Here is a 22727-nt window from a genome sequence, read left to right as displayed (position 1 = left end):
AAATAGTAGCTAAAGCTTTAGCTCCATGAGTATATCAGAGCCTGTGGTCACGTGACTGCCGTAAAGTGAAATGTTCTCCAGGCATTCTCCAGGTCACATGATCTGGCCAACGACGGCCCGTCTTCTCCAAACTTACATGGGCGGTATTTCAAGAGGAAAGCTCCGCTCGGAGCATTGATATACTGTGAAGCGCTGTATAGGCCTGAGGAATCAGTTAAAATAACTCATACGGGTCAACTTTTTAGGTCAAAAAGTCTGCGGTGTGCCTTTAAGGAAACTCACTTTAAGTATCGGTGAACAATTGAGAGACAGATGCAGCATTCCCGAAAACGAGGGGTTATCCGATGCGCGCTCCTGGCACGATGTTCAATGGCCAAACATTTATACATATCTGATAGAAAAACCCAGTGTATAAACAAAAGAAAACCTAAAAGCATGAAGTTTATAACTACTTGTTATGAACGGGCAGGTAGGCGGGCTGCTGTACTGCTGTCAACGAAGGTTTTTGTGTAATTTCCGCATATTCTGATCAGTTTCAACGGATGAGTTTCCATCTCTACATTAAGTCTCCTCACTGTCCCACGTCTGCACATCAGTCCATTTACAGCTTTTTATGGTCACTTTTTACTGGATCCAGACGGAGATAGCGCTCCGTCCGCTCCCGTGCACCATCGCCTCAGCAGCAATTACGTCGGTATGTTGTAAAATTTAAGTTCTGGATTGTTGGTACTCCTATTTGTGCAATCAACAACACAACACGATGGCATTGTGTTGTTTTTATAGAAAAACAAAAGTGTGTTAGTACAATGCAGTTCTTCAGCTGTTTTGCACCGGGCCTGCGTGCACATGCCCCTTATTTAGTATGCATACGTCACACAAAATCGGTCTATTGGAAGAGCCAAGTCTACCTAATTACATAGCCCCTTTGACGCTGCTCAGCCATCGCTGCTAAGTGCTAAGCTAACCCTAATATTTGGGACTGGTTGCTGCTATGGAGTTCCTTCAGATTCTCAGAGCAAGACAACACATTTTGGCAAAGAGTTAAATAAGGATTTCAAAAACCTGATACCTGACAACGTTGCTGTCGTGTGTGCGTGTGTGTGTGTGTGTTCTGTCTCTTCAGTCGTCCTTTTGTCGTGCATTAGGTAGTGTGTGTGCAGCAGCGTGGGCGATCCCTGCCTGATTCTGTCTGACTGTTTGAGTTTTTTTCATTCTATTTCAGATCACAGTGTGTGCTGCAGGCGGCCTTTTCAACCCGTAGCGTGTGTTTTACCTGCTGCTTTCAGCTCCATCATCACAGCTATTCAAAGACACACGTTTGGACTAAAGCTGCTGCCATCAGGGTTTAAAAATCCGTTCAGATGACGGATTAAGAAAAAATTAGGCCTACATAATTATTCATGAAGCCATATTATTAATTGAAGTATTCTACTCAGCATTCATTCATCTTCCGACCTGCTTCTTTCGGTTCAGGGTGGCGGGGGTCTACCGGAGCCTATCAACAGGCGCTAAGCAAGGGTACACCATGTAGCGAGCACCAGTTCATTCCATAAGAAACTCTAGACAACATTGTTTACACGTGTTAATATGATGAGAAGTTCAGAAAGTATCATGATTGACCATATTTTTTTTGGATGTTTCTAAAAGTGTTGCATTAAACAAGCACCAAAAGATTTCTGGTGGCTTAAACAAGACTGGCATGATGTGTCAAAGGGGTTGGGGGAGAGGAGGACCCCAATGTAAGAGATAAAGGAGGATTAGGATGACATTAAAGGAGTGAAAAACATTTCTTTTTTTTCTTTCTTGTCTGCATCTGCTACTGAAGATTAACACTGTGTGGTGACAGCTATACATGTATTATTTCTAAAAAAAAAACAATTTATTTATTTTGTTGCTTAGTTGTGACCAACACCAGCCCTAAACTAAACTTTATTATGAGGGAATGATATAAAAATAGAGGGCAGTGTTACACCCTAGTGAGGGGGAGGAGAATAAGTGACAAGAAGTTAGGGTGGGACATTAAAAATGATTTAGATCTAAGCTATTTTGGCTGTGCCGTGCCAGTCTACTGATATATGTAGAGTAATTAAATAGGGTGAGCTCTCATGCTGCTTAGGAATAATGAAGGTGACTGTGAACAGAGGGAAAGGGTGGGTGCTTGCACCTGTTATAGAATTATTAGTTGAGAACAACTTGTCTAAAGTTAAACCCAAACATAAGCTTTCCCAATGCACAAGGCATGCCAGTGTATCTACTACGATGTGCGTGCCATATTGTTGTAAACCATGGAGCCACCGCGAACCTGTGAGAACAGCCAAGCAGGCGAGTCACACCCCCAGCACCTGGGAGCATCAGCTGAGCTCCCCAGAGAGCCCCAAGCCACCTGTAATGTTGCCTCTCAAGCAATAATCACTTTACATTGTCTTTTTTTTACCGTCTTTTCTCATTCATAGCTGCACCCAGGCTGCACAGAGAGCTCCTACACACAACCTGCTGCAGCTACAGTGCATAAACTAAGCGAAAATCTTTAAGAAATATAATTTTCAATCTGTGAACATCAGCTAAGAGGGGATGTTTTGCTTGGACACTAAAGGCTGATGTAGCTGAGCCACACACACACTGCACCGTGCTCTATTACGATCCCTCTAAAAGATGTTTAAAAACCTGTTAATGTAGGTGAACACTAGCATTGTGTCTGCAATGTAAAACCCCTTCTTCCATGGAGCAAAGTTTGTTTATCTCTTCCCAAAGCTGCGCTTTAGCTTTGCCAAAATATGGGCCTAAACCTACCGACAGCATTGGGAATTAAACCAAACAATTTATTAACACAAGAACAAACAAATAAGATCCAACTCAATATACAAGGCCAAAAGCAATGGAAAGGCAAATTCAGAGAGACTCACTGGGGCTTATTACAATGGCCCTTGAAACTACATCACAGTGACTTATTACTGTGTGCCACCCAACCAACTAACAGGGCAGCAAGATGCAGAGAGTTTTATAAATAAATATTGACTAAAATACTAATAACATTATTAAAATATCTATTAATTATGTAGCTAATAAATATGACGAGCAAAATATTGTTGAACTATGTATTTGTAAAATATGATGACAATGATATTTATTCGTTCTGCCAAAGAGGTCATATTTTCACCTGCTTGTGTTTGTTTGCTTGTCTGTTAGCAAGATTACGCCAAAGCTACTTAATGGAGTTTCACCAAAGATAGAACTTGTGCCATGGAAGATTCCATTAAATTGTGTAGGTGATCTGGATTACTATACATATCTGGATCAGTTTGAAAAATTAAAAAATCCCTTATTGAAAATCTCTTATTTTTGGGACAATTTCAAATATTCATATCTTGGTTCTTAATTGACCGATCTTTATTAAATTTTACTCTTGTTTACTAATGTCGGGTTGGTTTCTCAAATACCCCACTGAATATGGGGTGCTTAAACATTTGGACCTATACTATTTGAATATTATTGGGAATGGAAATTTCTTCCAAGCCTTTATTGTGTGAATGATCTGGTATCATGGTCAGATAACTGCCAATTACTGGCAAAGAGGATATTTGGTGCTTGGCGGAGGTTTGCGCTCTCTGAGTGTTCGTTTTTTATAGAATAGATTAATCAAAATATTTTTATGAATTATTTGTGTATTAGTTATAGATAAAACAACGTAATATGTATCTATGAATAATGATGACTAAATTATTTAAAAAAATATCTAATAACAATGATAACTGAATATCATTTATTATCTATTTTAACAGGGATGTTTGATGACATGTTTGTGTAAAACACTAAAAAAAAAACTGCCTTGTCACCATCACGTCTTTATGGAAACGAGCTGCCAAAGCAAGTATGCTTTCTGGTGCTTGTCAAAAAAAAAAAAACACAGCACGGTGTTAGCATTTCAAGGGTTTCAGCAAAACATTCTCGCTGAATGTGGACAAGGTCAGGGGAACTCGCTGCTCTTAATGATGAGTCGGCATATTTTGAAAGTTGGATGTTACTGTGTGTGATGTCAGACTGACGGGTCACATGTGAGGACATTCAACCATTTAAAGGCTGTTTACTGCTATGGCTTGGAAGAAACCTGCGCGTCATGCTTGCAGACTGGCTGCATCCTGCAGTATTAAAATCGCAACTTGCCAAACTACTCAGGTAGAATGTGGTGTTCAAACACTGGACTTGGCTACAGCAATGAAACCATGAGTCAGCAACAAGGCTGTAGGGTTCAAACAATGTTTAATCTAACCTTGATTTAGCAAATATACTCAGATAAATGATGCTGAGCAAACCATGACAGCAACAATGCTCAAGCCATGACACAGCAAAAATGTTTAAAACCCATGACTTGGCAATTATATTCAGGTGTTCAGACAAACTGAAATCAGAAGAAGAGGCTCTCATATTTGTCAAAACGCGCACGTATAAGAGTGCACAGAAATGTTTGCTTTCTCCGCCTTTTCTTTTACAACATTCACCAATGAAGCAGCGACATGTTACTGTGTTTTTATGTTTTTTGGTAGCATAGCTGGTATCCTGCCCACCCGCCTACATCATCTTTGACGTTTTCCGTGTTTGGTTCGAGCTGTTTGTTTGTGTTCGCAGTTAACCTGAATCACTCTAGACTTTGATTGGTAATATTCAGAGTCTGGCAAAAACAATCGCTCAAGAATTCTCTGGCCTGATCCTCTTGAAACTTTGTTTGCACGTCCACACCGCCCAAACGAGGCAGACTATCTAAGTAAAAAAAAAATCCGAGGACGTTTAAGTGTGAACGAACACTCAAAAACAATATTTGAATAAGTGGTGATACTGAAACCATGACTCAACAACAATGCTCTGGAAGGCGGCAATGTTCCAACCCACTACTCAGCAACATCGCTCATGTAAAGCAGGACCTGACAATTATACTTAGATAGGCTGTTGTGTTCAAACAATGACTCAGCAACGATGTTCAATCCAACGCCTTAGATATGTTGTAGTGTTCAAACATGACTCAGAAATAAAATTTTAATCATGATACAGCAACAGTACTCTGAGAGGTTCGTATTGTAACGCTGGATTTGAAATTCGTCAGCTATTTTCACCATTTCTACAGCTGTCTTGTGGCATTTGAACAAATTTATATAATACAGAGGCTGGTAAAAAGTAAAGCTACGTTCTCCTTTATAGTTAACAGGAAGCTTGAAGCGTTGTGTTGACATTGTTGGAGCTGCTTCACTGTAGCCGCTGGTGAAAGTTTGACTGTAGCAGGCCTGAGTGAACAATGAAGCCGCACTCAGCGTCATTGTGTCCAGCCATGTGGAAGTGGAGCTGGCCTTCTACAGGCCTGAGCCACGGCTGGAGAACGTGCGACAATGTGCCCAGAAAAAACTTGTTTACACACACAAGCAGTGAGTGTGTGTGTGTGTGTTGATTATGAATAATTCTCAGGGGAGTAACAGATGTAGGTCATCCCTGGTTGGGAGTGGAGATTTCCCCGTGGCACGTAAAGAAAACCTTTTCGTCTTTGCTGAGTTGATCTTTGTGTGATTCAAGTCTTCATTGTTGGCTGACTTCAGAGTGCAGTTATGCGCGTAACTGCATCCTGAAGCATTTTGTGACTTTTCTGCCTGAATGAGAGTTAGTGAGTAAGGCTGCTTGAACCAAAACAAACACAATGCAAAACAGGAGCGATAAACACACTGGACTGAAGCATAATTGTCAGTTAGATAACTTATCAGTTGACTAAGTTGTCAATTATTGTAATCAAGGTTTTACTTGATAAGTAGACCAGATAACGGAGCTCCACTTCTTTCTCCTATGACCCTGCTCAGCCAGTGTCACTACGTGCTAAGCTAACCCAAACATGTGGGACTAGTCGCTGGTATGGCGTTCCTTCACAACCTCTGAGGAAGACAGCACATTTACTGTCTGCAATATGTAGAACACACAAAAACAAGTAATTCCCAAGTTTCCTGATCCCTCACCTGGAAAAACACCATCATTGAGAGGGCGTTTGGGAGAGAATATGAAACAGCCACTGCACAGACTGTCAGAATAAGACATAACATGACTTTAACAACAAAATTACCGAAAAAATACAACCCAAAACCTACAAAACGACAGCAATACACCAAAAAACAAAACTGTATCCTATGGAAAGAAATGTACAAACAGAAAAAAACACACACACACACACAATAACATAAAAACCTTATTCATCACTGGAAAAGACATTGTGGCATGAATGTCTTTTACTGTGGGAACATGAAAATTCACCTGCACAGAAAAAGCAACAATATGAATACAAATACACCTCCAAAATACACAAAATTATATTTAAAAAAAAGAAACACACACACACACAAACAACACAATGTCCACACTAAATGACCACAAAATGTAAGAAACAATAATAAAAACACACAAATACCACCAGAAATACAAAACGTTACTATGAAAACAGACAAAAGAAATAAAGCTTTAAGAAGGAATATGAAAAAGACTGTTATAATGCTGTTATAGACGTAATTCACTCCAGTATGTAAACTTCAATATCCTCTTTCCTACCTGTGCTGCTCTGTATCGTTCTGACGGTTGTGGCGGATGTTCTGGGTGGAGAAGATGGCAGCAGCAGCAGCGGTCTCCCTCCCTCTCCTTCTTCCTCTCCTGAGCAGCCTTGGTCGATGGCCCTCACGTAGCTGTGGCTTCGCATCCGGAAGCACCCGGGCATTGGCAGCGTGTCCATGGTGTCCATGTTGTCCATGGACGCCTCCATAGCCTGAGCCTGAGCCTGCAGCTGACTGTAGACCTGCTCACAAACCTGTTCAATTTGTCCGTTCACCTCCAACTCACTCAGCTGGAGCAGATGCAAACATCCCACAGGACAGAGAAGAAGAAGATAAACTAATTAGTGGAGAATTTGTTTTTTTTTTTTTTAGGTTTTCAACTGGTCCCAAAAGTGAAAATAAAAGTTTTCTGACATTTCCAAAATTATTTTGAAGGGGATTTCAAAAAAAAAATTTCTGTCTAAGCCAGATCTAGAGCCTATCATGAGGAGAGAGCACACCTGATCCTGATTTACCTGATGTTTGCTTTTTGATATTGACAAATACACAATTGTGTCTGGGCTTCAAGCCGGTCATGTCCCTATAGGTGTATTTCATCAAACCCGGCACAGGGATTTTTCCAGGTTAAACCTGAGAGTCTGGCTCAGTTAAACCGGGATCTCACTGGAACGGCATATTTCATGAAGTTACCATGGTGATAAAGTATGTGCCGCAAACCTGCTCCCGACAGGTTTAGGCAGCAGGCATGGTTTACGTGCTGCTTGGGCTGCAGACACACTCGTATGAAAGCACCTCATTTCTTTGAAAGCTGTTGCTTACAATGAGATAATCCCAATTTGAGATGCTTTAAAACACTCAACAAAGATCTACAAGTGCAAAAGGGAGTAAAAAACTCATTGCATCGTCATTCTTTTAAACGCTAACAGGTGTCAAAAACATAACAAACTCACATACGTAGCTCTGTGCCTGATCATACATGCGTCAGTTGTTTTCTGTGATACATTTACCAAATGACACCAACTTTAACTACCGTAATTTCCGGACTATAAGCCGCTACTTTTTTCTCGCACTTTGAACCCTTCGGCTTAAAAATTGAGCTCCGTCACATTAGACCAGGTGGAACAATGAAAACGTGAACATTAAATCGTTCTTGCTCACGCAGAATCATTTTGTCATGACACACACTGCCTCATCATAGCAACGACACAGAGGAATGTTGTCAGAGAGAGAGAGAGCGCCCGCTGCAGCAGTGTGGATGCAGTAAAAGTCAACCAGTTTGTAATAGAGAGATAAACAGCATAAAGTTGTTAAATCACCACATTAGGTTTGTTCAGGACTGATCGGTGCTCTAGACTCTGAGGCTGATGGAGATGCTTCTGTAAGGAGGATGGACAGACTGAGCTGAGATCAGAACTCCGCTCCGTCTACAGTAAAAGTCAGCCAGTTTGTTATAGTAGCACAACAGCATGACGTTGCTAAATCACCACGTTGGATTTGTTCAGAAGCATTCGCGTCCGTATTCTGACTCAGAGTCCGACTCGCTGTGATCGCGGTAAGAAGAGCGGACAAAGCGCTGTACCAGTCTGGTTCCAGTAAAAAGTGACCATAAAAAGCTGTAAATGGACTGATATGTAGACGTGGGGCAGTGAGGAGGAGACTTTATGTAGTAAAGGAAACTTATCAGTTGAAACATTTCTCTGCAACCTAACTTGAGTACAGCAGCCCGCCTACCTGCCCGTTCTGACTGGCCGAGTTGTCTGAAGGGCACCCTCATCAGCCAATAGGGTGAGGCCGAGTTAGGCTGCGACATTTGTGTGGCTTTTCTTCGTAAATTGCTAAATTATTGTAATGCGGCCAATAAAACAGTGCGCTTTATAGCCCAGAAATTATGGTATTACTACTTTTAAAATGTTGAAACCACAAGAAACGTCTTAAACACATCGCCATAGTGTCTGCTGGCTTGGCTGAACGGCCATATCATCAAACCAAAGCTTGATGATATATGAACAAACCAGCATGACGAGAGAATACTTGGGTAAAGCAGATTTAACTTGTAATAAGCCTGGTTATTCTCAGTGCACTTTGATGAAATACCACCTATGTTTGTGACTGTTCACCTATTGATAGGGTAATATCAGCACTTAATCTTCTTGAACTAGATTCTGTTTAATAGTGTTTGAATGTGTGCAGCAAAAGAACTGTTCTATGTTTAAATAAAAAGAAGATAATTGAGCCAGTGAGTCATATAGTCTTTGAAGGCCCTTAGTCATCAGGTCATGGTGAATGTTTTATCTTTACAAAGTTTCACCTCTTATCCATGAGGCTTCTCCAGTTCTTTCTACAAATTTTGATGACTTATTACAACCAAAAATCCTTAACAAACAATGTCCAGATTCCAAATATCAGTGTTTCTTTGTTGTTCCTGGAAGCGAGTCACAAACCAAAGCAGCATGCAAAGACTCTTTGTATGTGACTAATCTATGAAGTATCACATTTTTTCCTTTCCTTTTCTTTCTGCCGAACTGACCTCCCATCAGTCAGAGAATAAACACAGCAGGTTGAGGATAAAGCATGCACACCGTGCAATGCATGTTGGGAAATGGTGAATCAGGCTGAGGGTAAAGTGGGATAGGCAAAGGCTACAGTCTGTGGCAGCAGCATGCAAAGAGGATAGATGGTTAAATAAAAAGGGGTCCTAATCCTAAAATAAATAAATGTGAAATAATGCATGAACTGTTCATAGTTCTACATGTCATTGTAGTTTATTTATTCTATTCTTTCCAGCTTTCACTGTAATTAAGAAGCTGCATAATTTTTTTTCACTGTCCGAGAGCGTCTGACTATGTTAATGTCTGACAAAAAAAAAAAATCCTATAATTATAATTCTATTCCATGCTATAGATTTTTTAAAAGCCAATTTAGAGGCTGTTGAGAATGTATTATTATTATTGTTAATATTATTATTTTAATGTAATTTAAATTGCCACTTTATTGCATTTACTTTTTATTATTTCCCTGTTTACCACACTTTATTTTGGTCTGTATTTAATTAAATAATTTTTATTATTATTATTATTATATTCGTCCTTTTTTATTTGTTTAGCACTTTATTATTCAAACAAGTGGCATGAAACATACTTTTAAATGTTAAAACGTTAGGATATTTATTTATTTGTTTGTTTAATTATATTTATTGTTATATCATTTCTAAAGATAAAATATGTAATGTACAGTAATCTGTAGTTGTGAAAGAAAATACAAATAAGATAAAACCTGTACTTTTTGTAGAGGCTGATTTAGTTTTACCTCTGTATGATGTAGGATTTAGAATATTGTAAAATAAATATGTTAATGTTGATACACTGGATTTTTGTGTGGTTTGACGATGATGTCCAACACACACGGATTCTTCCCAGTCTGCGTGAGATGATCCTGTAAGCTGTGTGTGACCAACCTGACTGATGGTGCTCATGGCTCTCATGTAGCTCTCATTGCGTGAGCGGTATTGGGGTGAGGATAGCAGCGATTTGGGGTCGAGGAGGGTTTTGGGGTCCAGGGTATCCAAGCTTCTATTGATGGAGACCTCACTCACCGCTCGCAGGTAACTGTGGCTCCTGATCTGCAGTTTGGGCGAGTGCTCGGTAGAAATCCTGCAGGAGGCGACAACACGGAATCAAAAACCACACAGGCTGAAGGCCAAGCAGTGATGTGCAGTCAGTGCAACCAAAAAAATCTTAAAATGAAACACATTTATTAATGCATTCATTCATTTTCCAGATAATTTCAAATATTTTAATCCTTTCTTGTTGAATTTTCTCATTTTGTTTAATTACAGAGACAAGAGCAGACACACAGTTCCTCGAGGATTGAACAATCTCTAACAAACTGTGCTGCATGCTGGGGAATTAGGTCGAGTTGTCTGTTCTCTGTATGTCACCAACATAATACTTTTAAACACTTCCATTAAACACCCTGATTTGCCATAATCAAGATGATGAATATAATATGAGTGTTATGTGTCTAGTCTTGCTGGTCGATCAAGTCAGTGAGGCAGTACTCTTGCCTCATGTAGGGGGCAATTGTGAGCAGGAAGCTTCTTTTACTGTTCATCATTCTCTTACTTTATATAATGTATATTGTTGTTGTAATAGACATTTTCCTAAGGCTGTGTTGTGGTAACCTTGCCTGCGAGATGGATTTTCCTGGTGTTCACAAACACCAAAATCTATCTTGTGCTGTTCCCACCTTTGCCTTTTGAATCTGAACCGAAACGGTTAGAACCAATCATGAAGCAGTGTTGTGGTTTAGGGCGGGATATCCGGGTGTGACGAAGCAAAACTGGTGCATGCGCAGTTGCGAGCAGAGGAACTAGCTGGGCTACCGCTATTAGCATAGTTCTGAATCAAGATAAAAAGATGTTGACACAGGAAGATGGTTATCGCGCCCTTAACTCGCATACTCGTGTTGACGGCAAAAGTCACTCAACGATATAATGACCGCAGCATTACTATCCCAAAAGAAAGTTTTCACCAGTGGAGTCTTGTTGTTGTAGCAGCTGCCGAGGACGACATCATCATTTGTTACCGTGTGATTGGCTAAAACAAATCATGGTGGACAGGTGCTTCGCCCAATCAGCTTCAAGCATTCTGTTCATGTCCCTCCCTGGTTCAGAAAGGATTCGCCAGACACAGACCAAGATCGATGTGGAGAACTCGAGTTAGAGGGAGGGGCTACACATCAATCTGGCTCTTGCCAGGTTGGTGTCATAGGACCCCTCTGCCCTTCCAGCAGCTGCGCGGAAAACCCGAAGCAAAGGGAAATGATCCTCGCTCTATAATGAGCTACATGGAAAGGCATAAGCAGAGAGCACGGTCAGCAGGACCCCCTGGAACAGAAGCACAGACGTTAGATGGCAACGGGAGACACTGTTTAATTAGACAGAAGAGGGGGAGTTGGGTTGAGAGGCGTTGGACAAAGCGTGCGTAAGTAGTTTAAACACAGAGCTGTGACTAACTCTAACCAATGAGAACCATGGAACATGAATTAGGGGATGGATGCTGTCAGCTGATGGGGCTGGGACAGCTTTATTTCCGTGCCTGTCTGAACTAACGCAATTTTTGCTGCAGGCGTGCACAATGTCTTCCCTCCTGATGAGCAATTTTGTTTTATTTTGGCGTTTTTGTCCTAACAAACATTTCTATTGCAATATTTGTAGCATCTGGTGAATCTAGTACCTCACCAGCTACAACTCATACTGCACATCCCTGGTTTGGAGAACCTGTTACACTTACTGTAAGGTGGTCATCTCGGTCAGGGATGGCTGTGTGGCTTTCAGGTAGCTGGCTCTCCGCGCCTGAACCTTCGGGGAAGGCTTGGGACTTCCGTCAGAGTCTCCGCTGTCGTCCTCTGCCATGGCTTTAACGTAGCTGCCGCTCCTCATTCTCCGACAGGGAATGTCGTCCTCCTTCCCTAACGGAGAGAAACCGCTCCATTCGTCCTGAGGAACCTGATGAGCAGGAGAAACAGAGAAGAATACACAGTCAGGAGGACCTGCTTCGGCTTGGTTGAGACTCACCAGATGGTGAAAGAAGCCAAGTACAAACACACAAGCATGCAGAAACAAAACACATAATGCAGAACGAGAAGCATTCAAACACACGACTGAACAATATATATCTGTCCGACTAGTTATCAGCTGATAATGGAGTTTTGCAATTTTTAAAATTTGACCTGCTAAGTCAACCGGAAGACGTAGCCAGTGTTGCTATGTACTAAGCTAACCCAAACATGTGGGACTGGACGCTGGTATGAGCTCCTTTACAGTGTCAGAAGAAGACAACACATGTACTGTCTGCAATGCATGGAATGCAAAGATTCATCTTCAAATATGATTATCACTTACCTGGAAAGATTCCAACAACATAATAATGTTGGCGGGGCGGGGCGGTGGGGGGACGTTTATCTGTTTCACAATGGTCACTAATTACATTTCTCACCTTTCCAGTTAAACAGAGCTGCAAATGTGCCTCAAGGGAGAATTTGGCTTTAGTTTGTGTATTTAGTCATTTTACTTCAACAGGAAGAAAGGTAAAATGAAAGGAGAATTAGAGTATTGTTTTTAAAGAAAAAAAAATGTCTTCAGTTCCCATTGAAGTGGAATTATATTAATTTAGAAAAAGTTAGAAAAAGTCCATTGCTGTGTTCGAAATCACATACTAACGTACTACTCATACTAAGACTGATGTCAAAATGAGTATGTAGTGCATTCGCATCAGATAGTATGGAAAGATTGAGTATGCGAGAAATACCCGGGTGTATACTATATCAGGAGATTTTAGAAGTATGCACGTTGGGCACACTAGTCATATTCAACCGCCCCATGATGCATTGAGAGGGGAACGTAAAAACGTCTTGGGACAGGTGTCATGTACTAAGTGCGCATTGTACTGAGATTGTATATGCGCATGTGCACACATGGGCACTACCGGAAAATGAATTTTTGTTTTCAAAGTGAACAGATATATGTTTTATTTGTTTATTGGATTATGTTAGGGTTAGATTAGGGTTAGGGTTATAATCTCAGTACGGAGGTAAACTCAGACCGTGACACCGGCTTCAAACTAAAAATTAAACATCCCCTTTTCAAAATAAAAGCATCTCTTCTGGGCGACCGTGGTTCAGGTGGTAGTGGGTCGTCTTCTGATCGAGAGGTTGGGTGTTCGATCCCAGTACCTGACTATGTGTCGAAGTGTCCTTGGGCAAGACACTGAACCCTAAGTTGCTCCCAGTGGTCGACTAGCGCCTTGCATGGCAGTCCTGTCCCACTGGTGTGTGAATGTGAGAGTGATTGGGTGAATGAGCTGATATGTAAAGCACTTTGAGACTGCTTCAGTGTGGTGATAAAGCGCTATATAAATCAAGTCCATTTACCATTTCTTGTCTTCCATACATTTTTTGTAAATAGGGCTCTTGTTTGAAGTTAACTGGAAGTTAACTAGAAGCACAATGACGAGTCTTCGAAATGTCGGCATGAAATGTGTTTTCTGCGAGTTTCATGGATCAAATGACCACATGTTGATATTCTACTTGGTCACTTTCTTGCTTCAAATGTTTTCAGAACTTTCAAAGGTGGCGAATCAACAGAGATATTTAGCTTCAGTGTGCTTCAGGTTTTTATTGTTGTAAGTTCAAAATGCATTTTTGGAAACTTGGATGTATAATTCAGTGGGAACGCTCATCATCCCAATCTTAATCATCCTAATCATACAATTAGCACAGTAAATATTAGACAGTATATACACATTGAGTATGTAGTGTGTAGTGCGTTAGTATGCAATTTCGAACACAGCCCATATCTGTGCATCACCATACTGAGCTGACGGCCTCTGTATGGCAGTTAATTAGCATGGAACAGGATGTGTGCATGGGGCTAACTGATGCAGCTGCTTTGCAGCTTTGAGTCCTTTTGGTTCACCGTGTGTGAGTCTATACACACGTGGACGACAATCTGACCCAAGGGATTGCCAGTTTGCCGACCGGATGCAGTGAGATGGAATGTGACAACAGCACAAACACATGCTCAAACTGAGCCAAATATAACAAATTAGCAGCAAATAAATCACCGCTGTCAAAGAAAAAGAAAGACTATATTAAACCTTATATACAAGTTTAAGTATTCAACTTTAACCCAGCAGTGGCCAAGATTATTGGACATCATAAAACGTTGAGGGGAAAAACACATTTACTAGCTGTAAACAAATATTGCTGGAAATTCAGATTTTCACATTAGTGAACACATCCTTTCTAAGAAAATGAATTGGTTTAACCAGATGGATGTTTTACCAGCTTAAATTTAGTTTCACCATTAAAATAAGCTATTTTACAACTTCATATTATACAGTCATATTATTTACAGTATTATATGCATGAGATACACCAAAATGAAAAAAAAAAATATCTTAAATCAAATTTTGTACATTTAACATGTGATTGTTTAACCTGACTTCACTTTTTAATCCCCTGCATATACCAGATACAGCTATGATCAAAAATATTTTACGAACAACTTTAGATTTCTATTTTGTAAGAATTTTAGAAATACATTTTTAAGCAAATTTATTAAAACCAACAGTAGAGACTACAACTTTTCAAGTTTCATTGGCTTTCCCTGTAGTTAGATGTCATTATTAAATGTCCCATGTTAAGCTAAATCAACTTTTCTGTACTTTAAACATCATAAAGTACTATATGGGCTTCATACACATGCCCAAAGTGTTTTTTTCATTGATTCCCTCAATCGTTAGTTAGAGGGTGATTTGCTTCTTTCTTACTGCAGGGTGAGCCCAAACACCTCGCTCCAATTTGATGACGCGTTCCCACTTTGATGACGAATTTGACAAGGCACTGAGCTGGAGAAGCCGCGCCTCCAGGAAGCTCTCTGCTGTGATTGACATGTAAAAAGACACGCCCACGAAGGTGAGCATTTCAGCGTCCTTCGTGCAGTGCTATGTATGTATTTTCTACAGTCTATGTATGTACCGGCGAACGCCCCGCCCCCACGCTCTGCTGAGCTCGGCTACGGAGTGGGTGGGAGGAGGGTGGGCCGTCCTCTGGCCCTACGTCACCATGCGGGGTGGGAGTGAGTGTCTATAGACACGCCCACTCATGAATATGCATAAATAGGCCGCAAATCAGCCTGTTTGTGTAGAGTTGTTCAGAAAGTGACTTTTCAGAGGCTAAAACTCTGGAAAACCGGCAAGTTTGAGAAAAAAAAAAACCCTCAAATACTATGTTTTTGTGGTTCTTAGAACAAATGGAGATGGGTGAAAAATAGCATGACATGGGACCTTTAAACTTCTGTAAATTGTGTCAAACATGCTCAATACTGTTAATTGAGTTAACTGTTGTTAATAGTTTAATATGATGTAGATAGTCCTGCATTGGGATGTGTTAGACAGTTGCAGGAAGATTATGTGCTGATGAATGTTTTGGGGGAAAAAAACACTAAAGCTTGCATTTGAACGACCTTGTACCGATTTAACAGATTTAGTAAGGTTGAACCAACAGTCCCTGTAGATGAACACAGGAATGAAGTGCTGAAAATCAGGTGAGCTGTGTCATAGTGCCGAGTGAATCAAAAGGACTGCCAGACATTTGCTGAAACATTACATAAGAGTCAGAGTCTGGCTGTCAAGTAGCTGTTGTTGAGGTTCAGGTTAAGAAGAGAATCATTTCACTGTGAGGACAGGGACACATTTAAAGCCTGCAGCAGATGATTCAGAGCAAGCAGTCCATTTCTATTTTCCCCACTTTGTTTGTTTTTGGATTTAAATTACTTTGAAGAAGAAGTGCAATCTGGGAAATCTTTACTGATGCATCATTTGGCAAATGTGTTACACTTTGCTGACATTGATCTATTTTGTTAGGTTATTTGGTAGAGATGACACGGTGGAGTAGTGGTAAGCATGTCCGTCGCACAGCAAGACAGTCCTGGATTCAAGCCCTGGGGTGGACACTTGGGTCCTTTCTGTGTGGAGCTTGCATGTTCTCCCCGTGCTTGCGTGGGCTTCCTCCCACTATCCAAAAACATGACTGTTTGGTTGATTGGAGTCTCTAAATCACCTGTAGGGGAGTGTGTGGTTGTGTTTGTTGCCCTGCGATGGACTGGCGCCCTGTCCAGGGTGTACCCCTGCCTAACACCCAATGATAGCTTGAGATGGGCACCAACAAATCCCCGCAACCATGAAAAAATGAGTAAGCGGGTCAGTGAAATGGATTAATCGATGGTAGACATGGCCGATATTATCAGCCAACCAATATAAAAATATATAAAAAATATAAAAAAATGAACAAGCTGCTTTTTCCATTATTGAAGTTGAATAAGTTTTCTTATTTTGCAAAGACGTTTCATGTGAAATTGCGTATCACATTAAAAGTGGGATTAACATGTTAATTCCATGGCGTTATATATAATGTTAATTAAATGAGGTGGATGTTTGTGTGGGTATGCACACATATACAGTATATGTATATCATACAATGTCAGAAAATAAATGTTGGAAAGTTCTTAATGCAATAACTTATGTCATAAACATGTTTTAGAAGACTAAATCTATTATTATATTACCAAGTTATATGTTTATATGTCACTAGTGAAATTTGTCATTTGAATGGAAAGTTGCTCCATGCAACAAGTCGCCTGTTGGAATGTTAAGCTGCTTCCAATTGGTTCGGTTAGCATGGTTTGGGCAGTGGTGGCCTAGTGGTTTAGGAACCAGCCTTGTAATCAGAGGGTCACTGGTTTGAATCTCAACTGGGCCGTCACTGTGGGACGCAGTTAGGCTAAGTCCCTTAATCCTAACCGCTCCCTGGGCGCTACACCGTGGCTGCCCACTCATCCCCACCTCAGGGATGGTTGAAATGCAGAGACAAATTTCATGTACCGGTATGTAGCTGTAAATATATGACAATAAAGTATATTCAAGCGTGCCTGGGTTGAAGAAGCTACCAATCAAATAACTCAGTGTGCTTGGGCTTTAGATTTAATGATCTACAAATGCCTGCTCCTCCTCACTGCTCCACGTCTGCATTACAGTCATTTACAGCTTCTTGTGCTCAATCTTTCCTATAATCAGGCTGCTCCGCTCCCTGTCCCGCTACGTCACCGGGCACACCCCAGAATAATTATAATATATTTTATTATAGCTAAACAAACTTTCCCTTACCTTATTTTCCAGATATTTTGTCCATACTTTAATATTTCTCATAATATCTACCCATGTCAAGACTGAACGTGCACGATCGCTATTTGTTATTTTTTAGGCCGGGCTACCGGACTTAAAACGCCACTCACTTTGTTCTACTTGTTGTTGTTGTGTACACTAGTTAAAATCGTGACTCTGCTGTTATTTGTGAACGGATCAGGTTGAAATTTGGTGGGTTTAATCTATGGATGTGTACGGATAGATGTTCGGAGCCTGATTTTCAATTTGGGTCCCGGGGGGGGCCCAAGAAGCCCCAAAAGAAAGAAAAACTAAAGTCGATTTCTCATTTATTTGCCAGTCAAATATTACGACAGTTGGTGATACCAATTCATTGGCACATACCAATACATAAATGGGCCGATTAACCCTGTACGTGTCCCGGTGACACTCCCACGACTACTCCTCCGTTAGTTCTACTTAGATCGGAATGCAGTTTGGTATGGATACTCTATGAATGAATATGATGAGACGCTCAGAGCCCTTTTTTTGAAATTAGGCCCGGGGGCCCACCCCCCGTTTCCTGTCATTTCCAAATTCATGGGAACATAGTCGTGTGATATATCGTTTTAAAGGTAAATTAACATAGATTATGATTTGTGTGTTTTCATTCATTTGTGAGTTCAACATTGTGACAGTTGGTGGTACCGAATCATTGACTCATACCAATATATGAATGGGGCCCATTACTCCATATGTGCCACGGGGGCAACCGGGAGCCCCATTTTTCAAATGACTACTCCTCCGTTAATGCTCGTTGAATCGGGCTGTAATTTCACATAGATATCTATGAGCAAATGTCAAAAGCCTCGAGGAGACCTGATTGGAATATAGTCGTGTGATCTATCGTTTCAAAGGCAATTCAACATAGATTACGGTTTTGTGTCGCATAATTTCATTTGTTTTACTCGGTGGAACCCAGTCATTTCACTGAATTCTCGGGAATGTCGTACGTGGTATCCGGCGTGGGCCGCGAGCCCGGCCATTGTTTTTCAGAACTTGTTATTTAAATGTGCACAAAGGTCAGAGCTCGGTGCAAAGCCACTATGCATGTACACGGACATGCAGTCCACACATTTACTCACTAGATGGTACAGCCGGCTGAAAAATCCACAGATACGTTGTTGCGATCTACAAGTTGCTTCATCAATTTTGAATATAAAAAAAAAAGGTAGTGACGTGCAGAATAAAGGCTTTACATGCACAGTGTGAGACACCTAAAGTGATAGACAGTAATCCAAACGTTTCAGTGCTCTGATTAGATGTGAATCACTGGGGAGAAGAGAACATACACACATCCTTCTGCATGTGTGTGCATGACGTCAGAGAGACACAAATGAGCAGTTTGGCTATAAAAAGCCGATGCGGAGAGAAGACCAGCTGCAGTAGCATCACTAGCACTTCTCACCCACGCACAGGCTTCACTTCCACTGCAGCGAGCGGCTGCTGTTCCCGCACACGCTCTCACTCTGAGGCAAGGGTCTTGATTTAATCTCAGGTTGGACAGATTAGTGAAATTATATCAACAGGGATTAAAATGTAAAATGTGATAAAAAGGCATGAAAACACTAGTTACGCCTCATCACATCTCATCACCTATACTTGCTTGAACCCCCTGGAAAGATAGCCAAACACTAGCACTCTATTAAAAAAAAACAACAAAAATAAACAACCTTTACATTAGCTGTTTCTAATGTAAATAGTTTTACTTCTAAGGTGCAAAGAATTGAGAAATAAATGTATGGAGATGAATATTGAATGTTTTCCCTGGTATTTTTGCTTCTACAAACCTGATTAAATGCTGTAACACATTTTGCCCCCGAGCCATGAGTTTGACACGTACGACTTCATTTTGCATCCTACTTGATGATTTTGTTGTACATACTAACAGCGTGAAAGCCCCGTTCGTGTGGTGTTCACAGTGACTCAGTGTGCTGAGTGTGTACTGTGGATTTTACTGTTTCCTTGGCAACGCTGTTTTGATGGCTCGAAGCAGCGGCGTTGGAGGGAGAGAAAAAAAATCAGGTAGCGGAGCATCTCTGCCTTCAGCCACACGGTTTAAAGACAATCATTATCAGGTGGAATGTGCTGGAAAACCTCAGAGGTTTGTCACAATCAGAGAGTCTTTGTGAGAGATGAAATAAAGTGTAGCACCGGATTTCCGCTGGATTCCACTGACTAAAGGTTTGTCCTCTATCCAAAGTTCATGCGGTGAAGTCTTTATTCTAAGCATTGAAACTAACTTTTTATATTTGTATAACCCTTAATCTTCAGTCTTTCAATAATACTGCATGCAATGTGAGGGAAAGTTAGTCACCATTAGTGGTGGGAACCTCTGGGTACCTCGCGATACGATACGATACGATACGATACGCGATACAAAGTTCACGATAACAACTATCTCACGATATGACGATACTGCGATTATTAATGTATTGGTCAGAAATTAATCTACGATAATCTATGACATATCAAGAAAAAAAAGATTAAGTGAAAAAATACAATTTTTATTTTACATCTCTGAAAGACAATAAATTGAAAAAGTGTCCATGTGAACAGTGACACTATTTTAGTGCAACAATTTCTGTAAATAAGGGTCAACATACCAATGTAAACGAATAAGTATCGCCAATAGTGCTTTCTGTAAACAAAAAATAGGGTCTTTCTTACCAGTGACACCATTATAGCGCAATATTCCAGTAAACAATATATTGGTTCCTTCAACAAACAGTGACAACATTTCTGTGAAAACCTGCCTGCACATTTTAGTGAAGAAACAGAAAAAAAGAAAAATAATTAATGAATTTCTTTTTTGGAAATCGATACTTAGCGCGAGCATATCGATAATTGATCGTGCGGAAAAATATTGTGATATATCGCCGTATCGAGATATCGTCACACTCCTAGTCACCATTCAAAACGCTGTGAATCATAAACTGATCTGAAAAGATGAACCGATGACCCAGGTTAAGCAAACAATTTTCCTACATCAAACAATTACTTGCTTATTATCTATGAAGTATTGGTTGAACTCTTGTTTCAACGCAATCCATTGTTTATGTATTATCATTGAGTCAGCTTACATTTTATATATATATATATATATGTATATATTTTTTTTTAATTAGCTTACTAAATTTCTTCTTTATGGATTAATGAACATCACTTCCTCTGTTAAACATAAGCTTTACACAATATTATAGTATTCCCGTTCATATTTTTCTGGTTTTAGCTGTGCACAGTGTAAGCAGATGGCATTATTTTAGTATTATTTGCTTTTCTTTTCTTTTTTGCTGGCACGATTTTGCAGAAATCTATTTCTATTTTTACTGGGTTTTTTTCCACCAATCTTTGGGGTTGCGTAATTGAAACAAAAGAAAATTAATGCATTAAATTTTTCATTACGCAATTATTTGATCACTAATCTCATTATAGTGCACCCACTAAAGGATTTGCTGCATTTACTATACACTGTGCTGTATACAACTTATTCCTAGAGGTGCTACTGTGGATGATTAGCACACATAAAACTATAAGTGTACAACTATTTCTTTATCTTAAAGGAAGCTTATTCATAAAATATAAGCTGCGTTTCACACTATCGGCTGAATATTGCTTCAGATATTAGCATCAGTCTTTCTACACGTTATATTAATTTATGTCCCACAGCACTTTATTAAGAAATGTACATCACATTAGAGACTTGCTGTACCACCTACTGCCACCTATAGGTGGGGCAGGGTGTAGATTACGCTCTCTGTGAATGTTAAAAAGGCTAAAAGCAGAAAATTGCTGAAATATTTCAACAAAACTCACAATTTAGGCTAAAACTAAATATAATGGGACAGGTTGTTCAGGCACAGTGGTTGAATATATCTTGTCCAGAAAACGTGCAAAACAAAATAATGCATGCAATTTTAAAAACCAACTGGCATTTAAGAAAAGCTGCCGTAACACTCCCAATACAAAGAAGACCTTTAACTGGCTGGTTCTGATTTAACACAGTGTAAAGTATATGAAAACTTAGGGATGAACAAGAAATAACAGGGATTATCTCAATTTTAATGTCTGAAAAAGTTTAGATTTTTTTACGTTCGTCCCACGCAAAATAAAACCGTAATCTTTGAACCAAATATAAATTTTGGCTTAGACATTATTATCACACATTGTCCTGATAATGCACAAAAATAACCATTGCATGCACATTTTAGAACATGATTGGCATGTTAAAAAAGAAGCTCATGCAAATTGGAGACACTTAAACATAAACCAAACCATCACTGCGGTCCTTTAATCGCTGGTTCGTCACAGAAATAAAAGGTAAATTAACCTGTTTTATTTTAATTTAAAGATCTAAAAAAAAAAAAAAATGCTAAGAAAATCTAACAAATTCATTTTATTTGTGACTTTTCATATTCTCTCTGATCCTGCCCACACAAAATAAAACTGTAATCTTTGAACAATGCTGTGTTTCACACTCCAGGCTTCATCTTGGCTCGGATGTCTATATCACGTTAGTAAAAGTAAACAAAGCAAAACACATGCACATTACAGACATGCAGAACCACCACTTACGACCTTTACCTGGCTGCTTCTCAGTCAACACAGTGCAAATTAGGGCTGCACAATAAATCGATTGTAAATCATAATTAAATTAATAATCCAGGGCAATGTTTAAAACTTTGCTTGAGGTCAATATGGTGCTGCTTATTGTAATGACACAATTTATTTTGAATAACTTACTCCTTTAACTTCAGTAGTATGAACAAAAAAAATCCTATTCATAAAATGGCAATTTTGTTTTGCAGCCCTACTGCAAAGTATTTACTGTGTGTCGTAAAAGCTTAACAAGCAACACGGCACGTCACAATAAGCACAACACAGAGCCAAACTAGAGCAGAGGGAGGAAGGGAGATCTACAACCGCTCTCCACGAGGTCATGTGATCACTTATCAGTCAGAGAGTAAGGCTGCTACTGGCTCTGCGCTTACTTCTCACTTAAATCAAAGGGAGGAAAGAGGAGGAAGAGGAGAAGGAAGAAGAAGGCTGGCCAAACTTAAGTTGGGATGTGGGGGGGAAAGGAGGGTGGTGGCAGTGTGGCTGAGGGGCGTGCGGGTCAGTGTGTGGGGAGGGGGTGGGGGGGACACCAGTCAGTAAAACAGACTGGTGTCAGGCAGCAATGTTTCCTCTGAGGCTGTGAACCCACTACAACCTGTTCATGTCACTGGCAGACTAACAAAGTACACGCCGGTGTAGCAAAGTATTGGTGGCATTTGGACTTATTTTGGACATTTCCATCAATAAGGTATCCCTTTAACCTCAGTTACTGCTATATCAGTAAACCAATCAGTAATGACATTATGACCACAGCCAGGAGTGAGGTATGGATATATATTAA

At 40.1% G+C, this 22727-nt stretch overlaps 1 protein-coding gene across 3 annotated transcripts in view; it reads right to left on the bottom strand.

Moving 5' to 3' along the window:
• Positions 1–22727, bottom strand: part of LOC114478707 (disks large-associated protein 1-like) — a 68747-nt gene that overhangs the window by 12575 nt on the left and 33445 nt on the right. For all 3 annotated transcript variants that reach the window (XM_028471869.1, XM_028471870.1, XM_028471871.1), the window contains 3 exons: positions 11861–12075; positions 10024–10219; positions 6571–6859 (listed from right to left, as the gene is read on the bottom strand). In XM_028471869.1, coding sequence (XP_028327670.1) covers positions 6571–6859; positions 10024–10219; positions 11861–12075 — 700 coding nt within the window. The remainder of the gene's footprint in view (positions 1–6570; positions 6860–10023; positions 10220–11860; positions 12076–22727) is intronic.

The sequence above is a fragment of the Gouania willdenowi genome, chromosome 17 (genome assembly GCF_900634775.1).
Source record: "Gouania willdenowi chromosome 17, fGouWil2.1, whole genome shotgun sequence".
Classification (NCBI taxonomy): domain Eukaryota; kingdom Metazoa; phylum Chordata; class Actinopteri; order Blenniiformes; family Gobiesocidae; genus Gouania; species Gouania willdenowi.
The sequence above is the reverse complement of the archived record's forward strand: the minus strand, read 5'-3'. Positions and strand labels throughout refer to the sequence as shown.